The 14,811-nt window shown below is 50.9% G+C and overlaps 1 protein-coding gene across 1 annotated transcript in view; it reads left to right on the forward strand.

Moving 5' to 3' along the window:
- The first annotated feature begins 1,160 nt into the window (after nt 1-1,160).
- Nucleotides 1,161-14,811, forward strand: part of RNF121 (ring finger protein 121) — a 31,128-nt gene continuing 17,477 nt past the window's right edge. The window contains exons 1-3 of the mRNA XM_063127345.1: nt 1,161-1,241; nt 9,257-9,294; nt 13,912-14,053. Of these exons, the coding sequence (XP_062983415.1) occupies nt 1,185-1,241; nt 9,257-9,294; nt 13,912-14,053 (237 nt within the window). The 5' untranslated portion in view covers nt 1,161-1,184. The remainder of the gene's footprint in view (nt 1,242-9,256; nt 9,295-13,911; nt 14,054-14,811) is intronic.

The following is a 14,811-nucleotide window of genomic DNA, read 5'->3' on the forward strand; positions in this document are numbered from 1 at the left end:
CAAATTTGGATCAAGTGTTCTTTGGAGCAGGGGCCTTTGTGGGCTTCTGATGCTCTCATGCCCTATAAATGCCTCGCCACAGCTAATGCTGCAGGAGCCCTGCCCCCTTTTGTACCTGGTCACTGGAGGGCAGGGCTCCTGCAGCTTTAGCTTTGACGATGAAGAGGGGATTCTACCAGGTGCTGCAGGCATACAAACGACACCTGCCGAAGTTCCCCTTTCAATACAACTGTTAAAGACACAGGAGACTGGTCCTCCTTTCCACAGGGTCACCCTACCCCCCCCCCCCCCCCCAAAAAAACACACGCACATGTGTGCATGTGGGGCTACGACTCCCATCAGCCCCCAGGCAGCATGGCCAAGGGCTGACTGGGGATGATGGGACTTGTAGTCCGACTCACCTGGAGGGCGCCAGGTGTGGGTGTGCGTCAGGCTGGGGGGAAGCCAACACCGAGCGCCCCCTCCCCCCACCTCGAGACCCGGCCTCACTTTCCTTCCCCGGCGGCGGCTTCAGCCACGTCTCAATCTCCCGCCAAAACCACCTCTCGACCTTTGACCCCCTCCCCTGATAGGCCGCCCCTGCTGCGGCCTCCTCCCCCATGACGTCATGCGTTGCTTCGTCTGAGCGCTTCTGGTTTGTGGCAGAGAGCGGCGTAGTCGCGCCCAGTGATGACGAGATCCCTCCGACAAGGGGTCGCTGCAGTGCATACTGGGAGTTGTAGTTCTCCGTGCCTCGTTTTAACGTAAAGGGCGACGGGAGGCGAGGCGAGCCCCTTCCAGGGAGCGTCTCTCAATTCCTCGCCCACTTCGAAAGCGCAAAAAGCAGGTGGCGTCCCTCCGAAACCGGTCTCCGCCGAGCCACACACACGTCTTTCAGAGGCTGCTTGCGCAGGCTCCATCTCGTAGCGCTCCTTGCGTTGGGGGGGCTTTTTTGCGTCTCACAGCAGCCCCGGCACATGCGAGACGCTCCCTGGCGAGTGCTGACAGGCCTTTTCCTCTTTTCTTCCTTGTGGAGCGCTTGGCCCCGCCCCCTGCCTCCGCCACCAATTGGGACCTTCCGAGAGGACTCCGCCGCCGTTGATTGGCGGAGCGGGAGCCGGCAGTGGGCGGCGATTGGCGGGCGTCGGCGGAAGCGAGTTGGCCAGCTGGCGGGAGGGGGCGGCGGCTGGCGGTGAGGGGCCAAGATGGCGGCGGTGGTGGAGGTGGAAGTGGGGGCCCCGATGGAGCACGACCTGGACGAGGTGAGGGGGCGGCGCCGGGGGCCGCGGGGGCGGAGGAGGCCTCGGCGCCAGCGGGAACCGCGGCGGGCTCGTGACGGGTTTCCTCGCCCCACCTGGCGCCCCTCCAGAGGTGCTGGACTACAAACCCCATCATCCACCCCAGCCAGCCGTGAGGGGAGTTGTAGTCCAGCACGTCTGGAGGGGCGCCAGGTTGAGGGAGGGAGAAAGGCCCTCCCCGCGCCAGCCGCTGCTTACACGTGTACTTTGCGCGTCCTCACGGAGTTAAAACGCGCCCCTCAATTCCCGAGTCAGGCGGGGCGGGCAGCCGGGGCCCCCTCTCCGCTACTGACGTGTTTCGCCCTCTCCCCTTTTTCTCTCGTGTTTTATCCTCACAACAACCCTGTGAGGTGGAATTGGAGAGGGGGCACACGTGGGGACCGGTGGCCCGACGCGTGTCACGGGTTTGAGCCGGGGTCCAGCTGGCCCTCGTGTGATCCTGGCTTGCGACCGTGACGGTTTATTTATTATTTATTCATTTATTTATTTATTACATTTCTATACCACCCAATAGCCTGAGCTCTCTGGGCGGTTCACAAAAATTAAAACTATTCAAAGTATAAAACAACAGTATAAAATACAATATAAAAGCTCAACCAGTTGTTACTACTAGGCGCTCTTTAGTGCCATCCTGGTGCAAAGAGACAGGTCCCTGCCCCGAGGAGCTCACAATCTTAAACAAATGCTGCAGAGGGAGGAGAGGAAAATGTGAGCTGAGAGTAATTGGGTGAAGGGGGACAGAATGTGTTCAGTTATGTATTCTTTGGCTTGGTTTCAAAGGCCACTAAGGTTGAGAGAGGGAGGTAGAGGTGGCATCTGTTAATTAAAAAAACAAGAACCCCACAGCCGCCTGTGAGCAGAGGATCCAGGCTCTGCACAAGGAATGCAGGACGCGGAATAACGGGCTCAAGTTAAAGGAGGCCAGATTCCAGCTGGACAGCAGGAAAAACTTCCTGACTGTTAGAGCAGTACGACAATGGAACCAGTTACCTACGGAGGTTGTGGGCTATCCCACCCTAGAGTCATTCAAGAGGCAGCTGGACAGCCACCTGTCAGGGATGCTTTAGGGGGGATTCCTGCATCGAGCAATGGGTTGGACTGGATGGCCTTGTAGGCCCCTTCCAACTCTGCTATTCTGTGATTCTATGAATGAGAGAACGGGAGCAGGTGCACCTTGAACTGGGCTGAGGCTGCCCTTGTATGGACGCGCTCGTTCTGTTCCCCATGGCTTAGCCCCGCTCCTGATTGTTCTGCTTGATGTAAGCTGTAAGGCATCTGAATGGCAATCCCGGCTGTGCCAAGGTTTGGCTCTTGGTTTCTTCAGTAGCCTAAGAGTTGGTCTTTGAGGATAAGAGGTGGAGGCTGAATTCAGAAGCATCTACAAATCAGTTTGGCTCTCAGTCTTGGCCCTCAGAGTGTCCACCCTGCTTGCAGCTTGTATGCACTCCGGCACACAAAGTTATTATTTATTATTTATTTATCATATTTATACCCCGCTCCTCAGCCAAAAAAGGCTCTCGGAGTGGCTTACACTTAGCAAAAAAGACAGTCCCTGCCCTCAGGCTTACAGTCTAATAAAGACATCACACATGAGGAAATGGAGTCCAGGAGGGAAGAGGGAGAGAGAGAGAGAGAGAGAGAGAAATTAAGTGGACCGGGAACAGGACTGATGGGATTGTCGTGCTCCTAAAGGTGGGGAGTCCAGCTGGAGTGGGCCACGACATTTCCTCTGCCTGCTCCTGCCCCCTTGGTCTTTCCAAGTTATGTCATTCAATGCAAACTACAACTTGGAAATCAAGTATTTCAGAAAGAATAACAAATATTGCGTTCATGGAAAGAACACACATATATATATATATATGGCTCCCTAAATTGCCGAGCTTCTGATGGCGGTTTGAGACTGTTTTGGCTTGTGTGAGTTGTTGGCAGGAACCTATAACCTGCAGCGTTTCCTTTCCTTCTGCACAGAAAAGCTTGTAGCTGCCTAGCTTGGTAGGCAAAGGCCACGTTCAGACGATTGCCGTATGCGTAACCGCAGTTTATTTATTCATTACATTTATATACTGCCCCACAGCCGAAGCTCTCTGGGCGGTTCACAAAAGTTAAGACAGTAAACATTAAAAGTATACAAAATTTAAAAACCATCAGAAACATAAAAACAACCGTATCCATTTAAAAAACAACAGTTCTGGGGGCCGTTAGAAAACAAACTTAGCATATGTTGTTAAATGCCTGGGAGAGGAGAAAAGTCTTGACCTGGCGCCTGAAAGGTAACAGTGTTGGTGCCAGGCGAGCCTCGTCGGGGAGATCATTCCACAGTTGGGGAGAATTTACATCATTATTCCCGTGTCATCCAAACCAAGTGTGTGGTAGGGGTGGCTTTTCACCCCCTAGTCCCTTCTGCAAGCGCGTTCTGCAAGATTGTGGGGTGAATAAGAAGCCCCACACACACTGCGTGCCGGGTTTGGACAACACAAGAACCTTCTCTGCGTCGCGGGTAATTCCGCAAATCGCATTCACGCGTGCAGCAGAAGAACCCACAATGGCTTCTTTGCCCCTGTGATGGTTCGACCCCGACCAAAGACAATCCTGCTGAAAGCTCGGCCTTCTTCATTTGCTGGAGTTGAGAAAGTTGGCCTACTTTCTCCTCGCGTAAACATGAGGCCTGAAGCAAGAAGCGCTCTGCCTGCCCTATCATGTTGCAGGAGCAGCAGCTGTCTTGGACTTGACTTCTCACCATTGCCGTACGCTCCGTCCTTGTTGCTTGTCCTTTTGCCCTCTGAAAGGTAAGCTCCTGCAGTGCTACCTGTTGCCACGTACAGCCAGGGCGGGGCTCGCTTCAGTCTTGTGCATTCTACGGTTTGCTACTAGAAACCCACCACTTGTGTCTTAAATTTACGAAGTTACACCCACATGAAGGGTCTCCTGGCATTTAAAGCATGACTCATCTGTGTTCAGTGACCCTGATTATGCTCTAGATTAAAGTTCCCCAGTCCTGTATGCAGACGGTGCCTTGTCGCCTTCTCCTCCTCCTCCTCCTCCTCCTCCTTCTTCTTCTTCTTCTTCTAAATTTGCTGATCTTCAGAGACCTGATTTGTGATTCTGCAGGATAGCTGAGGCTCATCATTGCAGCCCTCCTGGTTGCAGGCAACCACAAAAGAGGCTTCGTGCACAGCCTTTGCTCCAAGCTGTTGTTAGCTCTCCAGAATAATTAGGAGGATTACTTGGGCATATTTACCTGGGATTAAGTCCCACTGAGTTTACTTCTGAATAGGTATGGATAAGGTTGCACTATGGGGCGGGGCATTTGATCTCCCCTCTCCCTGAGAAACCCCTGGATTTCTAGTAGGAAGCACTGGGCCCCATTCTTATCTTCTGAGCATAATTGTTTATTTGCTTACTACATTTATATCCTGCCATTTCCCCCTCCTTAAGGAACCCAGGGTGGCATACATAATCCTCCTCTCCGTTTTATCCTCACAACAACAACCCTGTGAGGTAGGTTGGGCTGAGAGTCTGTGACTGGACCAAAGTCACCCAGTGAGCTTCCATGGCTGAGTGAGGACCAGAACCCGGATCGCCTGACTTGCTGTCCAACACTCTAGCCGCTACACCACACTGGCTTTCTCCAGAATTTGTCCTCATTTTGAATGATTGAGTCCTAGACAGCCTTTCTCCTGTGTCCCAAAGTGACGGCTTCCTCCCTTCTTCCAAGAGCATCTTCTTTCTTTCTTTCTTTATTACATTTTTATACTGCCCATCAGCCAAAGCTCTCTGCCAGTTCTGCACAGAAATTTCTGATGTAGTGAACATCAGAAATCTTGGGGGAGGTGGTGCCAGCATCTGTAAGTGATTACGGCCCTACTATTGCTATTTTGGGCTGCATAAATAGAAGTATAGCTTTCAAATCGCATGAGGTACTGGTTCCTCTCTATTCAGCCCTGGTTAGGCCTCATCTAGAGTATTGCGTCCAGTTCTGGGCTCCACAATTCAAGAAGGACGCAGACAAGCTGGAGCGTGTTCAGAGGAGGGCAACCAAGATGATCAGGGGTCTGGAAACAAAGCCCTATGAAGAGAGACTGAAAGAACTGGGCATGTTTAGCCTGGAGAAGAGAAGATGGAGGGGAGACATGAGAGCACTCTTCAAATACTCAAAAGGTTGCCACACAGAGGAGGACAGGATCTCTTCTCGATCCTCCCAGAGTTCAGGACACAGAATAACAGGCTCAAGTTAAAGGAAGCCAGATTCCAGCTGGACATCAGGAAAAACTTCCTGTTAGAGCAGTACGACAGTGGAATCAGTTACCTAGGGAGATCGTGGGTTCTCCCACACTAGAGGCATTCAAGAAGCAACTGGACAACCACCTGTCAGGGATGCTTTAGGGTGGATTCCTGCATTGAGCAGGGCGTTGGACTAGATGGCCTTGTAGGCCCCTTCCTTGTAGGCCCCTTCTATGATTCTATATTCAAAGAGGGCACAGCAGCAGGGGCATAAATTCTGCCAAGTTCATTTTTTGCAATGCACAATTGTTTGTACAAACACTGTTCACTTCTCCTCTATGGTAGTGATATAGGCCATAGCTAGACCTAAGGTTTATCCCTGGATCGTCCAGGGGTCAAACCTGTTCATCTAGGTGACAGAGGGGATCCAGTGCTCAGGCAGGGCCGAACCCTGGATGATCCCAGGATAAACCTTAGGTCTAGCTGCAGCCCAAGTCTCACAGAAATAGAAAGAGGCTGAAGGACATGTAGGACTGTCCCCCTGCTGTGAGCCAAGTCTCCCTACCTACCTGCCCAGCCTCCCCTCCTGGCCATCCCAGGTAAGCGTGCAACCTGGGCCAGAGTCAATCACAGCAAGGTGCCAGAAAAGTGATCATCCAGATGCCTCTAGCCGGAGAGCCAAGCTATGTGCTGTGGGGGAAAGTCACAATTAAGCCTGTATTATGGACCGGGAGGAAGAGAGCGAGCATTTGTTGCCTGTGGCTGATCTGGGATTTGATGCCAAGGGGCAACACACTGGTCAGATTAAACCACATGACAGTTGGGCATATACCTAAGAGACCCCACTTGATTCTCTTTAGAGAGCATGATGAGTGTTAGTGAAGAAGGGCGTCTTCAGAGGTTACTGTTGGAGCTTGAACTTCCTTAGCAATTTGGAGCCAAGGTTCCTGAAGGGCCGTTCGCTTCCTTAGGAGTCGATGGCCTCTTAGGCCCCTTCCAACTCTGCTATTCTATGAGTCCCCAACAATTCAGAGCGGTCGGGGTGTGTGGGTGGGTGTGGGTGTCTGTCCGTCCTACATTGGAGGCAAGGCTGGCGAATGGTATATAAATAAAACTAATACTTCATAAGCAAAATTTTTGTCTTCGGCATATTTATATTGCAATACTGTGTAGTTTAGAATTGCAACAAGCCTTTCAGCCCAAGATGGGTTGATTTTAATTTGAAATAAATTATTTATTTATTATTTATTTTATTTGAAGCATTTTTATAGCGCCGCCTCACCATTTCTGTCATCGAGGCGCTTTACAATAACATACAAAACAATTCCATTAAAACCCTCAACCCACATTAAGACAATTCCATTGAAACCCTCACCCTCAAACCATTAAAACCCTTCAACCCCAATTTAAACCACCCCCTCCCCAGACTCTTATGAAAATAAAAACGCCTTACAAAGGCGTTTGAAGCAATTGAAAATGGGAGCCTGTCTAATCTCCAGCGGCACATTGTTCCATAACCGGGGGCCAGCCACTGAAAAAGCCCTGGCCCCGGCACATTCTAGTTTGTAGCGGGGGACCATCAGGGCTTTGCATAAATAGGCTTTGCATCTTATAGGACCATGACACATTCAGGACTGTTATCCTTGTTGTGGGGGGGGGACATTTTAGGGGCACGAGCTGTGTGGCAGAGCCCATGGGCTGTGTGCAGAATGTCCCCCGTTCAAGCCCTGGTTGCTCCGGTTAAAGGAGAGGACCCCTGCTCAGCCCGGGAGCCATTATGGGTCAGAATGGAAGCCCCTGCTTTGGAAGGAGGGAGGGTCTGGCTCATCAGAGCCTGGGAAGTCACCCCTCTGGTCCCTCCAGCCCCATATTGCCCACCCTGAGTGGCAGCCAGGGCTCTCCACGGTTTCAGGTGGGCTCCCTTCCTAGGCCTACCTGGAGAAGCCCGGCATTCCCATCCGGGACCTCCTGCGTGCAGCGCATGTGCTCTTTTGCCACTGAGCTGTGGCTCTTCCCCAGCGCAAGGCAGCTCCCCACATCGCTCTGCCCGCTCTTCGTGCTCCCCTGCTTCAGCTCCTGCTGGTGCAGTGGCCTTTATTCTCTCCCCACCCACCCCAGTCGCGTTGTCTTGCCCTCTCTCAGAGGTAGTTCCTAGTCTCTCCGGGGATGGGGCACGGGGCAGAGACCTCTCTGCTTGGCTTCACTTGCTCTGTCAAGTGCTGTGTGCTGAGGTGGCACTAGACCAGCCCTCCCCCAACCTGGTGCCCTCCAGACGTGTCGGACTGTGACCCCACGGCCAACCAGAGTGATGGGAACGATGGGAGTCGCAGTCCAACTCACCTGGAGGGCTTGGGGAGGGCTGCCCTATATCAACAGCTGTCCACGTGACACTTAGAAAGGGGCCAGTGCGGCGTTCTCAGAGTGCTGCAGAATGTCTCCTGCCCCCCTCCTCGGCGATGATCTCACAACAGGGGTGGAATGTGTGGGGCTGCGGAAGTTCTGCAGACTCCTCTGGAATGCCTGGCATTGACGATGGATCAGCCTTCCACCGAGGTGGCCTTTGCAGGGGTGGGAAGCTTGACCATGCTTGTCTGCCTTGAAGGTTGCCTAGATGGCTGTTCTAAAGGTGAATTTGGTTCTCGATAGTCGACAGCGATTCATAACCTGCACTAAAACAACGGGAGTCTTTAAGATGCCACAAGGCTCTTGGCGCTTCCTGCTGCTGTAGCAGACTAACTCAGCGACCCCTCAGTAACTTATATGCAGGGGTGGGCTGAGGGGCTTCCGTGTCTGGGTCCCCTGTGAAAACGCCACGGATTGGTGCTATACGTGTCTGCCTGTTTTCTTGATCAGTGTGTGCCGGCCGTTGTCTGCCTGTTTTCTTGATCAGTGTGTGCCGGCCGTTGTCTGCCTGTTTTCTTGATCAGTGTGTGCCGGCCGTTGTTTGCCTCCGCTATTCCACGCTGGCACAAGGTGGCCAGTGCATTGGCCCTTAATTTGGGTGGCAGGGGCGTCGGGGGTGGGTGGGGTGGAGATGATTCAGAACTACCATCCTCCTGGGAAAGTGGTAATCCCTTCTTGAATTTCACTTAGGGTTTCAGCTACTGGCTCAGCTTTGTGACAAAATTGCAGCGGGACGGTGTTCATTTATTTAACAGGATTCTGATTTTATAATGACTAGATGCAGGATGTGTACCAACCTGCATGTAAAATTAGACTACTGAATAACTCCACTCTTTCGTTAACAAAGCTATTTTAAAGAAAACCATTTGGTACGCTAGAACTGCCTCAAGTCTCAGTTAAATATGATGTCGTCTTCCAGCGGGTTTTAAAGGCCAAAATCAGATGTGCTTGTTTGACTATAAACTGGGAATGGGTGTGGGTGGGGTGGCCTTGGGTGTCTGCTGCTTATATCAAAATAGCTGAAAGCACTAAGAGGTCAGTGACATAAGATGGTGGAGGGTGGGCTTTACTCCCCCTCCTCCACATTTTCTGTTTGAGAGAAGCAGTCGGTCCCCCCTACCCCCCTCTCAGCCAAATGGGCCCGTGCATGTCTGTTGAAAATCAGAACGTCTAGTTTGCCTCTAAAATGGCGGGTGGAGGGACACCCTTGAGCAGTCTCCCGAGTCCTGTTCCGTAGTACCTGTAGACGTCCAGGAACTGTTTGGCTAAATGAGCTAGTTTTGGTTCTCGCCCAAGTCAGGATCGTGTTGCTCTTCCAGGCTTATGCTGCAGCTGGTTGTTCTTGTCTCCTATAGGTTGATCTATCCCAGTTGGGTCCAGAGGAGAGATGGAGGTGAGTGGAGGGCCGGCCGGCCGGCCTTTGAGGCTGTCAAATAATATACCTGTTTCCTCTTGGGTCTGTGAGGCCGAGTTGCCTGTGGCAGACTCCCTCGTGGCTGTCGCAGAATGCATTTGTAGAAACCTAAAATTACTCATCGTGTCAATATTCCTGAAGATAATTTCCTGTCTCTTCTCCCCCACCCCACCCCCCATGCATCCTGCTTTATGAAGGCAGTCTTTGCAGGAGCTGTAGGCCAGCCTTGCGTTTTAAGCATGTGGCTGATAAATCGCTGGCAAACAGGAGCTCCTTGCGGGCCAGTGCGTGGGCTGGGGGAGCACAGGGGGGCGGGGAGCACTCCGTACTGCCTCTGACTGCAGCATAGAAACTAAGGGGGCTGCCGGGGAAGGAAAGCCCCCTCCTCCTCCTGTGCACCCAATGCTACAGGCTGTTGGAGGAGGAGCAGCGTCCTCTGTCCTTCCTCTGCCAATCCCTGGCAGGCTAATAACTTCTGCAAGCTTATTTGCAAGGCTCTTTGTGGTCACCTTAATACCGGCCACTCCAGTGGGCCAGCTCTGTGCTACAGTGTGCCGTCCGCTACTCCAGCCTCTAGTACACTTGCACCACCAGACACCTCCGGACACTTCAGGCTGCATCAGCTCAAGAACAACCTAACTCTGCAACCTCAATACATGAGGGGGTGTGGCGGGGTACGTTGCTTCTGCTTCTAATTTAATCTCACCTGTATTCGTTAGAAACTACCTCACCTCCCGCCACCCCCTTCTGTTGGTATCGGTGAGGCTGGACCTAAGAACAGGCCTGCTGCTGGATCAGGCCAAAGGCCTGTGGGGTCCAGCTTCTGAAAGTGGCCAGTAAAAAATAAACCAAAAGTTAAGGGCGGAACGAAGGGATCTTCTACAATAATATTATTAGTAAATGGCACTTTAATAAACCTTTTACTACTAATAATATTATAGTAGACCGGCCTTCCTCAACCTGGGGCGCTCCAGATGTGTTGGACTGCATCTCCCAGAATGCCCCAGCCAGCTGGCTGGGGCATTCTGGGAGTTGTAGTCCAACACATCTGGAGCGCCCCAGGTTGAGGAAGGCTGTTGTAGACGATTCCTTCGTTCCGCCCTTAACTTTTGGCTTATTTTTTACTGGCCACTTTCAGAAGCTGGACCCCACAGGCCTTTGGCCTGATCCAGCAGCAGGCCTGTTCTTAGGTTTCCCTTCTGAAAGTGGCCAGCCAGAGGCTTCCAGGAAAATCACAACCACCCCGCCTTCCCCTATTTAAAGAACGCCATGAACAGTGTTTATTTTTAATCCATCCAGCAACGAATGTTCTCTGGACAGATTACCAGTAGTTAAAAGACGAAAATGCAACACAAACAATGCAAAGTGCAAATATTTAAAGGAATAGAATGCAGTACAAAACAACAAACAGCACAGGAATAGAGAAAAATATGTAAGAACTGCCATTAAAAAATTATAACTGGGTCTCAATGTTTATATATATACCGAGGGCCTGCTGCTGGTGGTTCCACCTAGATCCATCCTCCCATTGGAATCCACCAGGGGAAGAGCCTTCAGCGTGGTGGCCCCCCTCCTGTGGAACTCCCTGCCTCTGGAGGTCAGCCAGGCGCCAACCTTGTACTCCTTTCGGCGCCTCTTGAAAACATCTTTATTCCAAGAAGCCTTTCTTTAACATGCAGCCTTGGATTTCTGATTTTTGCTTCTTTTTAAATTTTGTTTTAACTGTTTTATTCTGTTTTTATTTTCATTTTATCTTGTACACCACTCCGAAATTTTTCAATGGGGAGCGGTATATAAATATTCTAAATAAATAAATAAATATATAATGCAGTTTGTGCCACTTTACACCTATTCCCCCCACCCCCGTCTCTCTATAAAATAAAACAGCCTGATAATACAATGCTATGCATGTCTGCTCAGAAGTAAGCAAGACTGATGTAAGCCTAAAGCTGCAATCGTGAATTCATGCATTTGGGAGAAACTCCCATTAAATTCGCTGGGGCTCACTTCTGAGCACTTAGAATAGAGCTGCATCTGTTGGAGCAGTGGTTCCCAAACTTTTTCAGGTCACCGCCCCCTTGGTTCCACAAACTCGTGCCCAGCGCCCCGACCCTACACTATAAAAATCATTATTCAGAATAGCGGTTTTCGACGACCCACTAAGGAAGATAATTTATTGCATGCATTTCTATACCACCCAATAGCCGAAGCTCTCTGGGCGGGTTACAAAATTATAAAAATAATAATAAAAATTATAAATAACAATAAAAATTATAAAAATAATAACAATAAAATTCAGAACAGTAACAATTGAATATTTATTCAAAATCCAATTGGCATTTTTTTAGTTTATTCAATTAAACATAACAGATGAACTTGATCCAGTGATAGCATCTTTTCAAAGTCTGATAGTCACTTAGCAAGAATATTAGATATCACATTTAGTAACTAGGGAAGAGTACCTCACTATTCTGTAAATTCTTAATGTGATGGGTGGGCTTCTTAAACGGTATTAATACATGTGTGGATTCTTCCCCTATATGGCTTGGGACCTTCTCCCATAAAAATGTCCCTGGGTTTTAAGACCTTTTGAAGAGGCGCTTCTCGGAAAAGACCACCTCGAGCGCCCCCCTGCTGCCCCCTTGCCTCTTAACGCCCCCTATGCAATCCCACCCCCACCCCCAAGGGGGCACTACTGCCCACTTTGGGAACCACTGTGTTAGATGCTGGAGCTTCTCCCCTAGGAGGGAAGGTTGCAACAGCTGGGATTGTTTAGCTTGGAAAAAAGGAGGCTGAAGGAAGACATGATATTAGAATATAAGCCTATGCGGCAGGGTTTTGCTATTTTATTGTTTTACTCTGTACAGCACCATGTACACTGATGGTGCTATATAAATAAATAAATAAATAAATAAATAATAAGAGGTGTGTTAAATTAGGCACGGTGTGGAGAATGTGACCTTTTTCTCCCTCTCAAAACACTAGAACCCAAAGGGGTCATCCCATAAAGCTGACTGAGGGGAGATTCTGGACAGATAAAAACCCCTCTTAAAGCCATCACCACATCTTGTGGTGGTGAATTCCAGAGTTTAAGTCTGTGCTGTGTGAAGAAGTCCTTGCTTTTATCTGTCCTGAATCTCCCATCAATCAGGACAGGTAAAAGGGAGTCCTTCTTCACACAGCGCAGAGTTAAATTATAGAACTCACTGCCACAAGAGGTTGTGACGGCCACCCATTTGGATGGCTTTAAAAGGGAGTTGGATCAATTCCTGGAGGAGAAGGCTGTCCATGGCTACTAGCCCTGATGGTTGTGTGCTGTCTCCAGTATTCGAGGCAATAAGCCTGTGTGCACTAGTTTCTGGGGAACATGGGTGGGAGGGTGCTGTTGCACCAGGTCCTGCTTTGTTGGTCCCTGGTTGACAGCTGCTTGGCCCCTGTGTGAGCAGAGTGCTGGAGTAGATGGACCCTCAGTCTGATCCAGCCTCAGGGCTCTTTTAGTGTTGCTTAAGAACCTCAGGACTATAAAACACAGCGGACGTGCCCCCCCCCCCCCCGGCTGTGGAATGCCCTCCCCCTGGGGGCGCAACTGGCACCGGCACTGGCTTCATTTCAGCGTCAAGTTAAGAGATGGCTTTTTAACAAAGCCTTTGATGGCTAAATTCACCAAGCTCGCACATTGTTTTAACTGTTTTTATTGGTTTTACTGCTTTCAAATTCTCTCCTGGTTTTAGCTTGATTAATGGTTTATTATTATTATTATTATTTATTTATTTATTTATATAGCACCATCAATGTACATGGTGCTGTACAGAGTAAAACAGTAAATAGCAAGACCCTGCCGCATAGGCTTACAATCTAATAAAATCCTAGTAAAACGATAAGGAGGGGAAGAGAAGGCAAACAGGCACAGGGTAGGGAAAAACTAACAGTATAAAGTCCGAACAACATCAAGTTTTAAAAGCTTTAGGAAAAAGAAAAGTTTTTAGCTGAGCTTTAAAAGCTGCGATTGAACTTGTAGTTCTCAAATGTTCTGGAAGAGCGTTCCAGGCATGAGGGGCAGCAGAGGAAAATGGACGAAGCCGAGCAAGGGAAGGAGAGACCCTTGGGCAGGCGAGAAACATGACATCAGAGGAGCGAAGAGCACGAGCGGGGCAATAGTGTGAGATGAGAGAGGAGAGATAGGAAGGAGCTAGACCGTGAAAAGCTTTGAAGGTCAACAGGAGAAGTTTATATTGGATTCTGAAGTGAATTGGAAGCCAATGGAGAGATTTCAGAAGTGGAGTAACACCATTAATTAACACCGTTAATTTGCTTTTAGCTGTGTATATTTATTGTTTTACATTGGTTGTATGATTTTATCTGCACGCCGCCCTGAGTTCCTAGTGATAGAGGGCGGGATACACATGTTTAAATAAATAAATAATGCTTGTATAAATAGCCAGGGGTTCCAGGCTTGCTGCTGCTTTGTGACCTTAGTGAGCCCAGGGCCCCTCACGGGGGTGGGGAGGGGGGGCAGGGCTGGAAGGGCGCTGGGGTCCCAGGTGCCTGGGGAGCCCGGAGCCGGCTTGAGGCTCACCTGCCCCCTTCTTCTTCCAGGGTCGAGCACGCTCGGATGCACGCCAAGCACCGTGGCCACGAGGCCATGCACGCCGAGATGGTCCTGATCCTGATCGCCACGCTGGTGGTGGCCCAGCTCCTCCTGGTACAGTGGAAGCAGAGGCACCCCCGCTCCTACAACGTACGTGAGGCGCCCCTTCGGCCCGGGTTGTCGCTGCCCTTCTGGGAGCCTCTCCAAATTCTCCCCGGGTTCCGTCCACCAGGCCCAGCTGTGTACACACCCTGCTCCTTCCTGCGGGGGCTTCTCTGGCCTTTGGCAGCCCCACAGCGTAGCAAGGGGGTGGAACCACACACCGTGGGCGGGGTGGGTTGAGGGATGGGGCGGAGCTTTGTGGCGAAAGCCCTCCCCCGCTTTGGGCGGAGCCTGCCCACGTTTATCTCACACTGAGTGGTGGCTGTGGCTCTTTTCTTCCTACGTTGGGGTTAGCAACGGAGCATAGCAAAAATGCAAAGGATAGTACACAACCAGGCAGGCCGTTCACACTGTGAAGCCTCGGCAACTCAGGGGAGCCCACCTGGGGCAGCACCGTCGTTTCGGTAGCATCTTGCAGCCACTAGATCCGCATTGCTTGCTTTCAGAGCCTCCTCCTGTTTGTACTCTTTGCAGGTCACTCTTTCGTCCCCGTCCTGCTGCCAGTTAACCCAGGAGGCCTCCTCCTCAGAGTCTTGTCGGTTTCTCCTGCCCGTGCATGGGCTGGGCAGCTCCACGGGCTTGACCGTGCCGAGAGAGGCTGCCTTGCTCACCACTGCTCCGGACATCCAGTCGGTGCCAACCAGCGCCTTTGTACAGAGATGGAGATCCGGTTTAGATGGGCGGGGATGTGGCCTGGTCAGGTGGGGCAGCCCTGTTGGTGCTTCCGCTGCCACCTCTGGCCCTGC

This window comes from Elgaria multicarinata, chromosome 5 (assembly GCF_023053635.1).
Source record: "Elgaria multicarinata webbii isolate HBS135686 ecotype San Diego chromosome 5, rElgMul1.1.pri, whole genome shotgun sequence".
Taxonomy (NCBI): domain Eukaryota; kingdom Metazoa; phylum Chordata; class Lepidosauria; order Squamata; family Anguidae; genus Elgaria; species Elgaria multicarinata.